The 18,097-nt window shown below is 42.6% G+C and overlaps 1 protein-coding gene across 1 annotated transcript in view; it reads right to left on the bottom strand.

Annotated features, from left to right (window-relative positions):
* Positions 1-9,634, bottom strand: part of GFM1 (G elongation factor mitochondrial 1) — a 46,624-nt gene extending 36,990 nt beyond the window's left edge. The window contains exons 1-6 of the mRNA XM_065410364.1: positions 9,526-9,634; positions 6,659-6,811; positions 5,882-6,014; positions 3,882-4,086; positions 2,944-3,060; positions 1,274-1,424 (exon numbers count right to left, since the gene is read on the bottom strand). Coding sequence (XP_065266436.1) covers positions 1,274-1,424; positions 2,944-3,060; positions 3,882-4,086; positions 5,882-6,014; positions 6,659-6,811; positions 9,526-9,600 — 834 coding nt within the window. The 5' untranslated portion in view covers positions 9,601-9,634. The remainder of the gene's footprint in view (positions 1-1,273; positions 1,425-2,943; positions 3,061-3,881; positions 4,087-5,881; positions 6,015-6,658; positions 6,812-9,525) is intronic.
* Positions 9,635-18,097: the final 8,463 nt, after the last annotated feature.

Here is an 18,097-nt window from a genome sequence, read left to right as displayed (position 1 = left end):
GGTGCCCACTTATTGGCATGGATTTGGCCACTTTCCTGAGATACGGAAAATACATTCAAACCTGGAACCCTGGTACTCTTGAGGGAATTCTGCACCAAAAAAAATTAAACTCTGCAAAGTTCTGCACATTTTAATTGTCAAAACAACACACAAACAACAGTATAATCACACCATTTTCAATTATTTGCTGACAAGTATTTTGAAATAAATTACCAAAATGATTGAAAATGGTGTGACTATATTGTTATTGTGTTATTTTGACAATTAAAATATGCAGAATTTTAAAATATTGTGCACAGAATTTGTCATTTTTTTTGGTGCAGTATATTTAATTTTTTGGTGCAGAATTCCCTCAGGAGTATGTATATATACTCAGCACTGCTACTGGATCGCAGTGTGACTTTGAGCAAGTCATAATCTCTATGCCTCAATATCAGTAGGGCCATCAACAGTGATAGACTAATGCTTACAGAACCTGTGTGACTAAACAGATGGCTCAAGGATTCAGAAGCGAATAGAGAATATGTTTTTGCTGAACACTAAACCTAGGGTCTGACTCACATTTGAGCCCAGACCTCCTTTCTGTCCACACACAAATCAGTTTGACACGGGTCAGCAAGCACTCAGGACCTAGGTCCTAGGAACCTGCTAGAAGGTGGGTCAGAGCGGGAGTCCTGCTGTAACTCAGGTCCAAGTCCTGTCATTATGCAGTGTGGAAGCAGGTCACATCAAGAGACCTGAGTCACAAATTCTGTGTAGTGCAGTATGGTCACGTTAGCACAGCTGAGACACCTGGGTCCAGGTTTACAATGCAGTGTGGACACTCGAGCACTGGCTTGGAAACACTGACTCCACAAGCCTGAGTCCCACAGACCTGGACTTAGTGCGAAGTGTAGACATACTTATAGAGGAGACTATCAGAGTTATGAAGGGCACATAAAAGTTCAAATCCACTCCAGACCCCACGACCTTTTGGCGGTGTCAGTCCAGTTCTCTGTCCACATTACAAAACCCACCAACACATCTGGCAGCCTTGTTAGCCATCTGAGCTGATGTAGGGAGCGAACGTGCCTCTCACCCATGGGAGGTGGTGCCTCTAGGTAAAGGCACACTTTAAAGGGTAATGGTGGCCCTCCAATATGTAGCACTGTGGCGCACTTTGGGTAATATAAAGAACAATTGTAATGGTATTTAGGCACCTGAATCCCATAGGAGGCTTTGAAAAATCTCACCGCTAATAAATAATACATGTTCCACAAGAATCATCATTTACCTTTAAATCAGTAACTGTAGGGATCTTCTCTTCCAGAAACAGCTCCCCCAGTTGTTCATCTGAGTTAGCAACACATTCAATCAGTTCCTGGCGTCTTTCTGTAGCCTCTACTCTAAATTCAGCTGGGATTTCATCGTATCTAATGGTCTCACTACAAAGGCATAGACAACATGATCAGTTTTGTGGACAGCCATGTGAGTTGAGCTTTCATCCATGTGGGCACCACAGTGGCCATGAAATTTTGAGTCAGTTCAACAGTCTCAGCATCTAGGTGGGTAATAAAGTTACTGAGGTCTATCAATGTTGCATCTCCAACACCACAGCACAGAAGAACTTCAACAGTTCACGTTAGGGCTTTGCAGTGCAGTGGAACAATTTGTACATCAGCCTCAATTCCACCTTACCTTTAGTTTATTCCAAGACTCACATACCAAACGGGCACTACTGGACCTCGTTTTAGAGCAGGAGATCTCCTACTCTTTAGGTTAGATGCAACCAGACTAGAGCTAATCCAAACATTTTCGACTACATGAAATTTTGTCAAAATATCCTGTTTTGTCAAAGCCAAAACGTTTCGTAGAGACATATTGGTTTTGACAAAGTTCTCACTGGGAAGGTTGAGAGAGACTCTGCCATGCTCTCTAGCCTGGTGGTTAGGGCACTTGCCTGGGATGTGGTTCAAGTCATTGCTCTGCCTGATGCAGAGTGGTCTGTGATGAAAAGCTCTATTCTGAATTAGGCAGAGCAGGGTGTCCCACAACCTAGGCCAGTAGGCTATCCTAACCACTTGGCTACTGACACACACACACTCTTCTTCCCAAATCAAAAAGTTACGGTTTTGGTCTGAAAACTGACATTTCAACCAACTTCTGTTTTTGTGAAAACATTTGAAAGGTCTTGTTTTGTTTCCAATGGGGAACAAAAATTATTTTCAAAACTTCCCACAAAACAGAATTGTTGTCCTCTGGACAACTGTAATGTCAGACCCCTTTGATTCATGCTCCACCAAGTTTCCGGCAGCTACAACTGCACCCTAAACTGGCCCTCCTGGCATCTCAACAGGTTTTGAATAAAGATACAAAGTTAGGGGCCTCATCCCCTATTAAATTATGGAGGAATGGATGGATGGATATTTTATTCACAGCCAACATGAAGTGAGGAATGGGATCCTTGCCTATTACCCTCATGAGAGATAATGGGTGAAATCCAGATGCACTGAAGTCAATGGGAGTCTTGCCGCTGTGTTGAATAGAGACAGGATTTCACTCAACAAGCTTAACCAATGGCCACAAGAATAAAAATCTTGCTCCAGATTTCTGCCATATATGTGATCTAATACTGTGTTGTCTTCCCACCTTGCCCACAACCACAGAGATTGCAAAGATTTGGGATCCTCAATCGAATTGCATTCCCTATATCCTTAGTGAACAACAGTGCTGTTTTACCTTCTCAGCCACATTCAGGTGGCCATCAAAGGGATGCAGCTAACAAATCTGGGCAACCAAACATGGACCTCCCAGGCAAGCCACTAACTACCCCTCTCACTACCAAGAGAGAATTTTTTTTTAACGTCTTTTTTTTTTGGCAACTTGAACAATTTTCTACTCAGTTTCAGCATTCAGCAAACAGGGAGTAGTCTCAGCAAATAATAAATGCCTTCAACCACTTACCCAAAGTCACCATCGAAGTATATGGCCCTTTGCTCAAGGAGATCAATAAGCCCCCTGAAGTTTCCCTCCAGGCCAATGGGAATCTGGATAAAGGCTGCATTGTGATTTAACTTGGATCTGAAAAGTTTAAAAATATAAATTAGTTCTCAGTACAAGACAAGGGAGCATTTTAACTCATCTGTCTTACCTGTGTCCTTCAATAGTGTCCCCGGGACCAATAACCTAGCCTTCCCTCACTCAAATGAAAAGCCTCACTGGCTCATGTCATAGCATGAGAGCCCCAGTGAAATTGAAATGCTGGCAGAACATCAAGGTTTGCTTTCACCCATGTTAGTTTGTTTTCAATAGTAATTTTAATCCAGGGGGTTACTTCTCCCTCAAGTGCGTTAGTACTTTGGAGCCAGCTTGTTCTTCTATTACAAATGGAATCTATGCACAGACTTAGAGGATGGGGGGAAAAGATGAGATACAAGGCTAAAGACGACTGCCTGCCCCACCTTTAGGTCCCTACTCCTTCTCCATGAGATACTGGAACAACACACTGCAGCACTATTATTATCCTAGTGTAGAGGTAATCTTCTTATTAAATCTTTATAAATGACTCCATAAACATCTCCATTATCATAATGAGTCCAAATGAGGCACAGACCCAATTCAGTAGCCATGAAACTGGCTTCTTTTTGGTAAATGAAAGTTTCATAACCTAGGCTGACATTGACAGCTATTCTATCAATGGGAGAGTTATTTTGGTACCACCTTATGGTGACGTTAAAGAAGAGTTGTTTCTGTTACCTTGCTACCATCTGATGTAACCTGAAGCTATGCATTGTTCTCAGAACACACAAGCTAAACAGGCTCATTAACATCTACTCTGAACATCAAGAAACATCACAAACAGTTTGGAACTGCACTGCAAACAAGCTAAACACATTAGTTACCTCAATTGTTGCACAGCTCTGGTTGGATTTGAGCCCATTCTGTCCAGTTTGTTGATGAATGTTAAACACGGGACATTGTAACGCTTCATTTGTCTGTTCACGGTCATTGTTTGGCACTGGACTCCTCCAACAGCACAGAGCACCAGGACAGCTCCATCAAGAACTCTTAAAGCTCGTTCCACTTCAATTGTGAAGTCCACATGCCCTGAATGAGAAAAACAATTTTCTGTGATGTTTTAAGCTGCAGCAGGGAATTACACTCAATTGGGTTGTTTTCTCTTCTGTATCCACATGAATAAGTCTTTAGCTATACTGAAAGGGACACTGTCAAGTCAAATTTTGTCCAAAAATTAGATTTTGAAAAGAAAAATGTTTCTGAGAAATTGTTTTTAAAGGAATTCCACTGGACAGCGTTTTGATTTTATCAGATAGAAATCCCCATACAGTGACTACAACTCAAACACTACAACATTATACTAGTGCAAAAAAGCCAGAAATGGAAACTGATTTGAAACAGACTACTGTATAAACAAAAATGAAACAATCACTGATACCACTGCTGATCGTGATTACTAATATTGTCTCACTGTTTTCTTGTGCTCCCCATCTCCCTCTGTATCTGCTGTCTCTTGCCCAACACTTAGATTGTAAGCTGTTGGGGCAGAAGTTGTCTTTTTGTTCTGTGTACAGCACCTAGCACAATGGGGTCCTGGTCCAAGACTAGGGCTCCTAGGTGCTATATTAATACAAATATAATAAGAGTTTATTTTTCATAGACTATGGTGACAGAAGTACAAGATATAAACAGCAGTAAAAAGTGAAACACAGATCTGATATTTACTATGCTTCCAGTTTCAGCAATCCAAGGTGTTATTAGAAGCATAGGTGAGAACATTGTACCTTGCCTATTTACCAGATACTGCTTAGGTACCAACAGTCATCCTCTCTGTTCCAGAAATGTGGTTCATATCTGTTCTGGAGGGATCAATGTTAAAAGTAACAATTTTTTGCCCATTGCTATTCAGCCTTGGTCTCTCTTTTAATACTGCCAACAAAGAAGCTAATTGTCCACATAGTTAAAACCATCACAGTTGTCTACCAGAAGCCAGGAAACACAAGTGCATTTCACAGGACACTGAAGAATGGTAAAGACATTAAGCATTTTCAGTCTATACCAAAAGCCCCTAATTCCAATGAGCTTCACGTGGGAGACTCCTGCATGGAGGCTTCTGCCAAGATGGGGGCCTTGGAGATGAAGTGCTCTGTATCTTAACCCATTTCAACTGGGATTGAGATAAACATTTGGTCCAGTTGCTCTAATGTTCTCAACCACATTCTACAAGAGATGACTGTCATAAAGAGAATCTAAGTCTGCATGTTTGTCATACTCAACCCTCAAAGACTCCAGTAGAGCAGTGAGTTTTACATGGTTACCCCCAAGTACAGTAGAAACATGCAAAAGTGTCAAATACTTTTTGGAAAAGGCTGCTGGGAACAGAGCTGTAATACCTTTCCGCCTTTATTATTATTATGCACTGTTTTGATGGTGCCATTAATGTGCATTTATAGACCAAAAGAAGTCTGTGCCTTGGCCTGAGGAGCTTACAAACTACATTGAAACAAGATGCAAAAAGACTGTGGACAAACCTGCATTCCACAGTTGGTGAGGCAACTAATGATTCCCAGAACAATTACACACTGAATTTCCTCTGCTCTGTTGATTTCCACACTGGCAAACAGACAGAAACACATACATGGAAGTCTCTGTTCAGTGCAACACTTTGTGTGATCAGCTCAGATAAACAGCTAGATTACTCAAGTATCAGAGGGGTAGCCGTGTTAGTCTGGATCTGTAAAAAGCAACACAGGACTCTCTGTTGCTTTTAGCTAGATTACTGTTATCAGATTGGTAACAGTGGTAGGGGAGAATCAATGTCTTCTTTGGACACAAGATATTTTGGTTAGGGTAGCATTTACAAAGTTCTCAGAGTTCACGTTACCTGGTGTATCTATGATGTTGATGTTGATGTCCTTCCACATGGTATATGTTGCTGCAGACTGAATTGTGATACCGCGCTGTCGTTCCAGCTCCATAGAATCCATGACAGCCCCAACTCCATCTTTACCTTTTACCTAAAGGCAAAAAGCAAAGCATTTACTGCAAGAAAATCTCCCAATGGCTTCAATGAGAATTTTGCCTGAATAAGCACTGGCTAAGCATCTTTCACACAGGCAACAAAATTCAGCTGAGTTAGTGGCACAAGTCTACAATTCTAACTAGCTTTGCTCTTTCCTTTGCACATCATTCCTGAAGAAGACCTGGTGGTCAAAAAGCCATTGCAAACTATTTCTATTTCACTGTGAATTTAATAAGCCAACATATCTGGAGCCAGTGAGCACATTCTTTATGTTTTCTATTCCAGTTTGTCACGTCCACCTTTGACTGCATGGAGAAGTTTTCCATTTATGTTGGTGGTGAGTCTGTTGGGGGTTTTTTGTTTGGGGGGAAGGGGTTGCTGGGGCATGTATGTGACAGCAAATGTGTGTGACTTAAGGGAGGAGTCAAAGAGCAACATGAGAAAGCTGTCTCTAGGATTCCCCACTTGGCTTGTATTTCAAACAGGATCAATGGGCCTTTAAGCACAACCTTCTCATTCCATTCAGTACTCTTTGTGGTTCAACAATTCTAGACAACTCAATAGCTGAATCATTGCATATAATGTTCAAAATCCCCACGCCACCAAAATGAGTGTCATACCAGTAATTCAGAGACAAACCTCATGCATCTGTGCTATCCTCCCAGTGTAAAAAAGGACTCGTTCTGTTAATGTCGTTTTCCCAGAGTCAATGTGAGCAGAGATTCCAATATTGCGAATCTTCTCATTGGGAATGATTCCTGAAGAACACTGTCTGCAGCCGTTCAAGAGAAACTGAAAAACAAGAGCAGAAGGCAGTTCAGCCCCTTTTGTCCATGTCAGAACAACAATAGCTCACCATAAGCATGCCTCAAGGAAGGTAACTTGTGACCAATAAAGTGATTCTTTTCTCTGTTTTACTGCGATAGGAAATAAATCAATTAATCTGAGCAGCCTTAAGCATATTCCAGAACCCCCACCCAACTAGGGCAGCAGACAGCCTCCAACCTAAGGCCCAATCAACCCTGCACTTAGCCTACCACTCCCTTGGGCAAGCAGAGAGAGATGCTGCAATGAGGTTTCAGAGAAACTGGCTCCCTGCACCCTCTTGCTTTCTGGGATACCAGGGAAGATGCTGCACACATTCAAAGACAATGTGTGAAGTAGCAGTCTTATTTTTCCCTACGTTTACCAGCTATTAATTCACTCAAGCAGCCTCCTAGTTCTCCTGTTGTGAGGAGGGCCATAGTGTGGATTTAAGAGGTCTTTGGACAATGTATGAAAGCCTATGCCTTTATGCCTAACGGGAGCAGCAGAGAGACAGTAGGTCGCAAGGTGACAGGAGAGATCAGGAACATCTGAAAGTGAGCAGACAAGATAGCCATTATTGGTGAGTTCATCCCTAAAAGTAGTGTGTGTGTGTGAAACTGAGGACATGGACACTTATAGACTCACCCTGTCTCCCTTCTTTTCTATCCCTTCATTCCACACACTGTTCTCTAGGTCTACCTACTACTTTCCTTAGTCTTACTTTCCATGCTCTAAGATATTGCCCTCCATTTAGTTTCCTTTTTTCCATTAATCTCCTCTTAATTTCTAGTCAATGACAATGTGTCCATGGAAGTGCTCCCACCATTATTGGCATCACTATTACAATAATGGTAAGAGGCTTAAATAAAAAAAGTAATCTCTGTGCAGATGAAGTCCCATGCCAGTAACCTGCAGGTGAGAAGCAAAACCTATAGGGAGGGCAGATCAGGGCGAAGGTGAATAAGCATAGAGCAGTTCTGTGCAGAGGCAGGTCAGTAACAAGAGGGGACTAGGAATACAATTAACAGAACTTACAGAGCCCTAAGAAATACGAACCACAACTGCAGGAAGAAGGGACCTGTTCCTTAGTTTAGAGCCCTCAACTAAAGCGGGGGGGGGGGGGGGGGTTAAGCATTATATTCTAACATTGTGTTATAGTAGAAAAGAAGCAGCAACATACTGTATCCAAGTGAGATTGGGGGGTACTGAGTTGGTAGAATGTAATTATCAAGGCAATGTTAGGAAGCTTTGTCTGGTGATTAGAGCTGAGGTATAGAAGCCAAAATTCTTTAATTCTGTTTCCAGCTCCATCATTGAGTCTGCATGGCCTTTAAATCAGTCAAGTCATACTTTGATGTCTGTAAAACTGAGATAACATTTACCTGCCTCACAAGGGTATGCACGGTCTACAGGGACACTTTCAGATCACTTCAGACATAAATTTAAGTTTTGTGAACAAAGACTTAAATATATATATTAAGGGCATTTTTATTTCCAACAAAAGCTTTTATTCTTTGTTTGGATTTAAACATTATCCTGTGGTGTTTGCAACCCAACCACTGCAGGATTGTTCTAGCACTCGAGAGCCACAAAGGACCACTGACTAAACTAGGATGTAATTTGGTCAAGATGCAAAGATTAATCCCATACTCTTGCCAAGAGTCCCACAGGTTTAAGGTTTGTCTACGTTGCACATTAAAGCTTGGCTTTGACTCAGGTTTGAGCCCTAACCCCCCTTCCATCCAGACACATCAGTCTAACTCAAGTCAGTGATCACTCAGGACCGGAGTCCTAGGTCTCTACTGGGGGGGGGGGGGGGGGGGTGTGAGTCAGAGCCAGAGTCCCACTGTGATTCAGGTCCAAGCCCTGTCATTTTGCAATGTGGACACATCTCAAACTGCAGACCTGAGTATGGATGCATTTGCACAGCTGTAAAACCTAAATCTTGCAATTATAAACCCAGGTTTACAGTACAGTGTGAATGCTAAATCGTGGAATTGGAAACCCCACAAGCTTAAGCCCACAAGCTTAAGTCCCACAGACCTGGGTTCACAATGCAGTGTAGCCATACCCTAAGTGACCATGAACTTTTATGAGTTGGGCATAGAACTCTGCAGACGCCTGCTGTTTTGACAGGGCGGGGGGAGGATGTTCAGCACATCTTTTGGGTGGCATATGAGATGGGTTGCTCCACTGTAAACACTCGCAAACCCCCTTAGTTCTGCTCTGAGCCTGGGGTCTGCCTGGAAGTCTGCCAGAACTGTGATGCTTCCCCTAGTCCCCATGAATCCCTGCCCATCGCCCATCCCATGCCTGGGGGGGAGGGGGACCCATCCCAGGCTTTCCCCCCAAAGATCACGAACCCTGCCAGACACAGGTCAGGCAGGCGAGTCCGGGCTTTACATCTAGTGGCAGAGGGAGCGGCGTGGTATTCCCTTTGGAGCTGTGCTCCGGCTCCGCTCCAGCTCCAGGCAAAAACCTGCAGCTCCGCGCTCCGCTCCAAAGCCCTGCCTACTACCCCCAGCCCGGACAGCCCTCGCCCCTGACACGACGGCAACAGCCCCGAGCGGCCGGGGCAGGAACTGGCCCTTTGCCGACATTCCCCGGGCCGGGGGCTACTCTCCCACCCAGAGGAACTCCGGCCTCCGGGCCAGCTTGGCCCCGCGGAAACAAGCGAGGCTGCTCGCCTGGCCCAGTACCTGCTGCCACAACAGCGCCGAGCCCTGACGCCGCCGGGGCCCCAGCACCAGCCCGGCTCTGAGCAGCTGCAGCATGGCGCACCGCTCCCCCTCAGGCTCTGACCGTCAATGTCCTGCTGCCTGCGCGCTTCCGGCCCGGCTGGGTAACACTTCCGGGGCACGGAGGGGACCAGCCCGGCCACGGACTTGGCTCCTGGTAGCGCCACCTGCAGGGCGGGAGGGGGAGGGGCTCGGCGAGCACAGGGCGCTGCTCGAGCCACCGGGATGAGGGTCTGTACGGATGGGAGCCAGGCCCTTCCGCTTCGTGTGGCTTCCATGGGGCGCTTCCCACTGGCGGGGGCAGTCATCATAATTAATGAATGCCTCGCTCTCAACTAGCACGCGCCATCAATGGGGTGCGCAGCGCTTTACAAAGAGGTCAGTGTCGCTGGAGTCCTTTTACAGCTGGGGAAACTGAGGCACGGGCGGTGAATTGCCCAGTGGCAGCATAAGGAAAGGTGTCCTCAGGATTGCCAACCCCAAGCATTCGATAAACCTGGCTTAAAAATCACAAGATTTTTAAAATAATAATAAATATATTAATTATTAGTATTAATACAATAATAATAAAGGTTGGATTCTGTGTATTGGCCTCCTGGATTATGAGCCTTAGGGTGCCCGCAAATCACATTTTTCAAGCTTCCTTTTCCTCAACCATGAAGGTTAGAAAGTTAAAAAAATTTTAAAATGAAAGCTGTGATTCTCCTGTAATCACTTGATTCCAGGAGCTGGAGCTTAAAAACTACACCAAATATCATGCGAGTTGTTGACAGTGTGACCACGGTGAGAAAATTCCCTTCCCTGTCCTACTGTGCTGTCCACCAGCACTTTTCAGGCTAGTGAGGGCTGTGTTTCAGTAGTACTGTATGTGTATAGTATATTAAGTGTTTTGTATAAAATATATAATTAATACAGTGGCCTTCCCCACCCCCAGACACACTGATTACAATATCTAGATTAATCTGGAAAACAATGTCTTAATTCTAATCTAGGCACAGCAATAATGAGATGGAGTGTTTATACCTGTTATTTATATTACAGTACCCCCTAGAAACCGTATCATGTTGGGCCCCTTTGTGATAGAAGTGGGATGGGTACAAAAATTAGTTAGATAAATAGGACTTTTCTGGAATGTTAAAGACTAGTCAGTGGTGGCCAAGCAGTTCTCAGTAATAGGAAGAATTCAGTCCCAAAAATGAACAGGATGGAATGGCTTAAAGGCATAAACCAAGTATAAAGACTTAAGACACCCTGGAATCATAAGTTCAAATTGCAGCAAACCCCGCTGTCTTTCTAAAGTAGGAAAATATCATACCATACCATGCACTATAAATGTGTGTGAAAGGGAGGAAGATGGGGCTTATGTGTCTTTCCGACAAAATCTTAAAAATTAAAGCTGAGTCAGTTCTTTGTTGACAGTAAAGGTCCATTGCACTGATTAAGAAACATGTATACCTGAGGGTACCTCACTGAATTCCCCTCCTGCAATACTGCAGTGCATGTTATTGTCCACCCACAGGTGGGTGCATTTCAGGGGCACTGCTTCGCAGATCATTTGGGATAAACTGTACTATAAATATGTAATAGAAGACTTGAAAAAAATACACCAAACATCTGCTAGCCAGAGCCTGATGTACTAGGGATGGGATGAAGGTGGACACCAGACAGATCCAAGGACAACATCTTGGTAAGAAGCCTGCTGCAGCAAAAGGGCTGGAAGGTTCTGAGATTTTTACTAGGGTGCTGGCCCAGAAACTGCTTGTGGCCTTAATATTCCATATGTCACTGACCGGTATATGTAGCAAATGTTAAGCTTCCTCCTTGTTCTAACTGCTGAAAGGGAAAAGGAACCTCACTATCTGTTCTCTTCCCAGAGGCAGGGCCGGCTCCAGGCACCAGGCAACCAAGCACATGCTTGGGGCGGCACCTGGTAAGGGGCGGCCAATCTTGGGGTGGCGGAGGGCAGCGCGGCGCAGGGCAGCATTCCGCAGGGGGGGCGCTCCGGTGGCGCGGCGCTTGGCGGGGGGGGGCCGCGGGGGGGGACGGGCTCCGGCGGCGCGGCGCTCGGCGGGGGGGCGGCGCGGGGCGCGGTGCTGGGGGGGGGGGTTCCGGCGGCGCGGGGCGGGGGGGGGCGGCGCTTTTTTTTGCTGCTTGGGGCAGCAAAAAAGTTAGAGCCGGCCCTGCCCAGAGGAGACTCTTCTCTACTGCAGGTGTGGAGGATCCCACCTATTCTTCTGTACACAGAGTTTTCTAGATGTTATAAGGAGGCAGGATGTCTGTCTCTGATGTTCTCTACCCCTCCCCTAGCCTCCTGACTGAGGGTAGAAAGGTCTCCAACTACTACTATCTTTCCCAAGAGCATCCTGCCAGCTGTGAGAGGGCAGTCTCCATTATTCTATTTCTCCCCTCCCCTCTCCCCATCTTCTCTGGACTCATGGCTTTTGTGCAGGGGGAGAGAAGGAGGGCTAGGGAGTGTGGATGGATGGAGGGAAAGACGTCACCACTGCATACCTTTTCTTTTAGTCACTCCAAGGACTGCCTCTGCAGCTGCTTGCCATACGGGAGGAGGATGTTGGACAGAGAGGTGCTCTGTAACTGTGGGGCCTATTTCTGCTCCTCCCTCAGATCACATATCTGGGCAGAGATCCTCTGGGCCGAATCCACTGGCTTCCTGGACTCCTTCAAGGAGCAGTGGGTGCTGTCCAGGGTTCTCTGCTCAGTGTCCTCTTCTGGATCCCTGATTTTGACCCTGTAACCCTCACTCCTGTTTTCCATTAGTTTCCTGACTTCAGTTGAGACCTGGATTCAGTGGCTCCTCCCCTTAGGCTGGGAGAGGGGCCTTTAGTTGTGGGCGGGCTTCCGCTCATCCACTCCCCCCCTCCTTCCCCGGAACTCAAGAGGTGCTCAGAACTTTGTCTTGCAGTGGAGGAGTAAAACTGACATATTTGTCAGTTTCACTGCTCCATCTTTATGTGTCACTGCTTACACTGAGCAGCAGCAGAGGCACTAGAGCTGGATAGCAGCAGGAAGACAGTCCTGAACTAGTTGACATTCTTATAGCTGTCTTCACAATATATGGATTTATTTTTTTTAATGAAAGGCTACATTCTGCAGTAATTTATGTCATGCACCCTCCTTCACCAAGCAAAGTTCCCCACTTGCCAATGGTAAATTGATTTTCCAAGCCCCAGTGTAAATCATTAAACCATTTTCAAAGAGGGCAGGGGAAAATTAAAAGCTAAGTTGCACTAAATTCTAATAATTATTTTATCGGGAGACACAATTATGGTGGCTTATTGGCAGCAAGGAAGCAGAAACATTCAGAATATTTGTGCTGTCACTGCTATACAGTTTTTGATTATACTATGTATTGGTGCATAAGCACAACACATGCATTACACTCTGCTTTATTCTGCCACCTATTATAAGCAGTTATCACACCCTGAACACAAATATGTGCCAAAGTGGAAGATTTAAAACTTTAATTTGGTTTTTAATGCTGTGAAATTCTCCTCAGAGTACACTGGATCTGTACTTCAGAGCAGGGCTTAATGATGGCAAGGAGAGATGTATAAACATTCCTAATGCAGTATGTTGCGCTGGGGCAGGCAGACGTGTTTGATGCAATAAGACTGAAATTTGAATATCTAGTGACCTAAATTGGTTAAAACATTGTCACAATAGCTATCCTATCAGTACCATCCCTTAATTCACTGCTGTTCACCACTGCAAAAGGTTATCATATTTGCACTTTTCCATTTTTTCAGAGTAGTTATCAGCATTACAGCCATCATGGAAGTCTGCCTAAATGGATCACTACTTCATATGTAGTTCGTTCCAAACAACCTTAGATCGTTCTAGTAATAACAGCAACTCTACTCACAACTTGAACTTCAGCAAGTTGAACAGTCTTTTTCCAAAGGAAGGCAGAAAATGCGTTTGGTTCTTTGGATAGGAATATATATTCTTCAGTTATTTTAGTTCAACTTTTAATTCGTTAGTATGTTTGGAGATCAGAGTTATTAAAAGAACCAACTCTGGCCTCTAGCCAAATAATTCATACATTTGTGTATCCACACCTCTCTGTACTGTACTTCTATGTTTGGCATTCCTAAATTGATTGGTAACTTTAGATACGTACAAAATGTATATGCCATGGCACATACAACACAAAGCTTGCAAGCAGAATCCACGTCTGGGAAATTCCTTTCTGATTGAAGCCTTCGTCAGCTGTTCTATCATAGGTGTCAATTACATGATTTATTGTCCTTGAAGTTTAACACATGCTTTGTGCGGTGGGTGGGTGGGGTGGGAGGAAGGGAGGATAGAGGAACTACTGCAGCACTTACTGTTTAAGTGTTCAGGTGCACATTAATGTACAGCCAGGAAACAAAAATACCTTGATGGAAACTAAATACACCATAAAATTCTGCCCTTATACTCTTGTATCCCCACAAGTCAATAGGGCTGAACAGGCAGAATTAGACTAAGTTTTGTACAAATAAATCCATTTTCTTTGTTTATATTACTATTAAGGAAACAGAACTTCAACTACCAAGTGCGCCGACACATTTTGAGAAAAATTTGCACTGAGCAGCTGTGACACACTGTACAAGTCACTTCAACTCTCTGTGCAAATTTCCCCTCCTACTCTTTGTGTCCCTAATTGTACTCATCAGGGCAAGGACTGTCTCTTATTATGTGTTTGTGCAATGCTTAACATAATGTGGTTTTTTTATCTCAATTGATACCTCTAAGTGCTACTGTAATACAAATAATATGAACCTCCATCTAGTCAAACTGGTACATTGCGTGTTAGAATTTGTGATCTAATTTGGTGTCATCTTACTCCTGCAATAAGTTCTACTGACTCCAAAGGGATTGCGTTTATAAGTAGGGCAGGTGTAATTTGGCCTTCCAATAAGAAGCTTCTTGGCTGATGCTTAAGTGCTTTGCTGACTCAGTGCCTGAGTATTCAGTTGCACAAATACATCTGAGGACTCAAAATCCAATGTGATGTAAATTTGAATTTTACATGCACAAGTCTCACAGATGTCTACCTAGTTGACGCTGTATGCAAATATACATGTAAATTGAATGTTGGGCACCAAAGTGCAGACGCCAGACTGAGGCCACTGGGAAAATTAGGCACTAAATACTGAGCTTTAATAACAGAATACTGTAGGGTTGTCACAGGTTCTGGAATCACTACACTGGGAAAATGAATTCATACATATCCCAACCATTGCAGGTTCAACCATAAATCTTTCATCAGGCAGGTGGAAGAACAGGTTCTTTCCCTAGTGAAACTCATTTCCGGTGTGTCATCTTTTACTCTGCCAGGGTAGATTTCACTAGTCAAGGATAGGTATGGGGGGCGGGGGTAACCTCATCTGATAATAACCTCATGTGGAGCATTTTATATCTCAGGTGCATTACCACTCAAAGGAATAGTCTTCAACCATCCTACCTTCAAGAGCATAGAATTATTTAAAAGTAAGCAAAGAATGGGATAGGTGTCAGATTTATAAATTTAAGTAACTACACACAGATGAAGTTTGTTACTCACCAGGGATTTTTTCTTTTTAAAATATCCAACAAGAGTTTCTGGATATGGCTAAATAGTTCAGAATTAAACCCTCCAAAAGGCAGAGTCTCACTTTGGGTGAATGCTAGTGTTCAGCTAGTAAACACGTTTTTCTCCTGCCTCACTGCTCCTCTCTATTCCTGCAGCATCACTCCATCTCTACATTTGTACATTTTAAAATACTGATTTGGTTAGTCACTTCAGGAAAACATTAAAGAGCAAAAGATTCTAGTGTCTTGGACAAAAGACTTTTTACACAATGAGGCTTTCATTTATACCACATCCTTGAGCAAAGTATTCTTTCAATCCTAGCACTAGTCAGGAAATTCTCACCACCCAGCAGGGTGTTCATGATCAGAGGCATTACTTTCCTTTGCTAGTGGGACAAACTGGATTTAGGTGTGGACTTCAATTTATCTTCTGAGGCTTTGAAACTTTGAGATGACATCCTCAAACAGCTTTCACACTGAGTGAAAACATGACTTATGGCACAAGAACTAATAGAAGCTTGTTAGAATATGTGATTTTATTCTAGAACCTCTCTGCACGTGACAATGTCAACTGAATTAGAGTTTCTGACACTTTCAGCGTCTGTCCCCTAAGAACATTTAAAAAACGAAAAATAGTACAGGGAATCACCCTCAGGAAAATTTGTGGAAGAGTTGGCACTTTTACTGGTATATTTTAAATACACACAAAGGTATCTGCTAGTTTTCTTTTTTTAGAGTCCTCATGAAAGTTGCTAAATTGAACTGCAGTAACATGTAGAGCACAATACAATGTGTTTGAATCATGAACTATGAGCGAGGGGTCCCAGCAACAAGGAAGGACTAGGTTGGAAAGGAGGAGGGCTGATGGCAGCCCTCCCAAAAGTTGGAAACTTTAGGAAACAATGTCCTCGACTTTACAGTTCATTGCCAGATATTTCCCAAATGAACTAATGAAGTTGCAATCTATTTAAAACCACACTCCTCCTATCTTGTCTTTATTCCTGCATGGCTAGGACAAGGCAGTAATTCAATGTGCATGTTTATGCAATCCCTGGCCTCTGTTGAGTACTGCATTTGGCACTAATGCAATTGTGGTTGGGGAATTGTATAGATAAGGAGGAGATTGTTGATATGAGAATATGGAGCCTGCCTTTCACATAGAGGCTACAAATTCAAGGTCAGTAATGCCCAAATGTTACAACCATTTGAAAGCCGTTCAGTGGTTGCTGCAAAAAGAGTTAATGGTCTCTGTGCTAATGCATAAGCATCTATATTGTAAAAAAAGATTGGAAGAAGCCAGACAACCTGGTGAAGCCAGAAAGAAAAATACAAAACAAAACCCAGCCAGGTGAGAAACTAAGCTGAATACAGGAGATGTTTCATTTGCCTTGACTTAGGCAAAGAACTGTAACACTGGACAGCTTGAATCTGAATTTTCTGTGATGCCATGCATTAGTCAGTGATACTAAAGAGGAATACTCTACCAATTGAAAGAATCACCTGTCTGAAATCCATCCTAGTCATTGCACAGAGATATTAAGAATAGTTTTCCTATCTTATCCTTGTTGCATTATTTTAGCTGCATGTTTTTCTTTTAACAGCCAGCACATTTACTTCCCTACAGAATATTGCTGTATGAAAAAGTATTTATAACAGCCCAAACCAAACACAATGCACATTGTGGTACAAACTAAGCAAAAAACCAAAAAGTTAAAGAATAAACAACTCTTTATTAACCAAAGAATTATATTTTTATACTTTTAGAAACAACTTTTCCTGCATTAACTTTTAGATTATTTAACATTACATCAAATTCAGCAATGTGTATTAGTCCTCCACTGCTTCTTTACAATCATAGTATCTGCTTATTTAATAAAGAATGAAGTACTTTATGTATGTGTCAGTAATGTTTCCTATTCAAGTACACACATAAAAGATGTAAAAAGAAAAGGTCAAGTATAGTCAAATAATATGAAGGGCTATAAGATGTAGAAATTTTTTTATTAAGTTACAGAATCTCCTAAACAGAAGATTTCCTTCTGATTTGATTTTAATATTACATTACAATTCTAATGTCTAAGTGTTCGGTTACATTGCTTGTTATTAGAGAATCTAGGTGACAAAACTGAAACATACATTAAGGGCCTAATCTTGCTCTAAATGAAATCAATGGCAAGATCCACGTTACTGTCAATGAAAGTGGGATCAGGCCTCAAATTTGTACATTGGTTAGTATCCAAGGACAGTACATTTTCAGATTAAGAATTATTATCTGTAAATAAGTCTGGCTCTGACTGTAAGATGTATGAACTACAAATGGGTCTTAGTAACATTAAACCATAGGCACTGGCTTTTACTATAATACTTGAAGAAAACCCATTGCATTAAGCAAGCCGAGAGAAAACAGTCTTCCATTCCAAAAATACACATAACATGCCCTGTTTAAGTGCAAGAATAATAATATTCAACAATTTAGGGATCTGCAGGGGGGGAAAAAATCAATATGGTTTAAGAGTAAACATATTTTAAAAACACCTCTGAGGTTGATATGATTAAAAAAGTGTACATCTTGGCCATGAGAAGTCAAATGCTCTAACTTAAAAATAATAATAGATTCATTGTTCATGCTTATAATTTATATATCATCTACAATACCTTCCAAGTAACAAAATGATGCATGAACTTTGACACAGATAACATACATTAAGAGGTTTACTTTTCCCAATAAGTCATTCAGTTTGTTTTCGCCTAATAATTTTAAGCCAAGGAAACTTTTAAAAAAGAAAACAAAAAGTACAAACAAGGGAAGAACTTTGAAATAGTAAAAATTTCAAGGGAGGGCAACAATTTTTAGGTTTACCAGATCCTGGATTCCTTTAAATTAAAAATCAGGACACAAAATGATACAACACAGCCACAAACTTAGCTGATAGAAGAATAAGAATGACTACGAGTA

Source organism: Emys orbicularis, chromosome 9 (assembly GCF_028017835.1).
Source record: "Emys orbicularis isolate rEmyOrb1 chromosome 9, rEmyOrb1.hap1, whole genome shotgun sequence".
Lineage (NCBI taxonomy): Eukaryota > Metazoa > Chordata > Testudines > Emydidae > Emys > Emys orbicularis.
The sequence above is the reverse complement of the archived record's forward strand: the minus strand, read 5'-3'. Positions and strand labels throughout refer to the sequence as shown.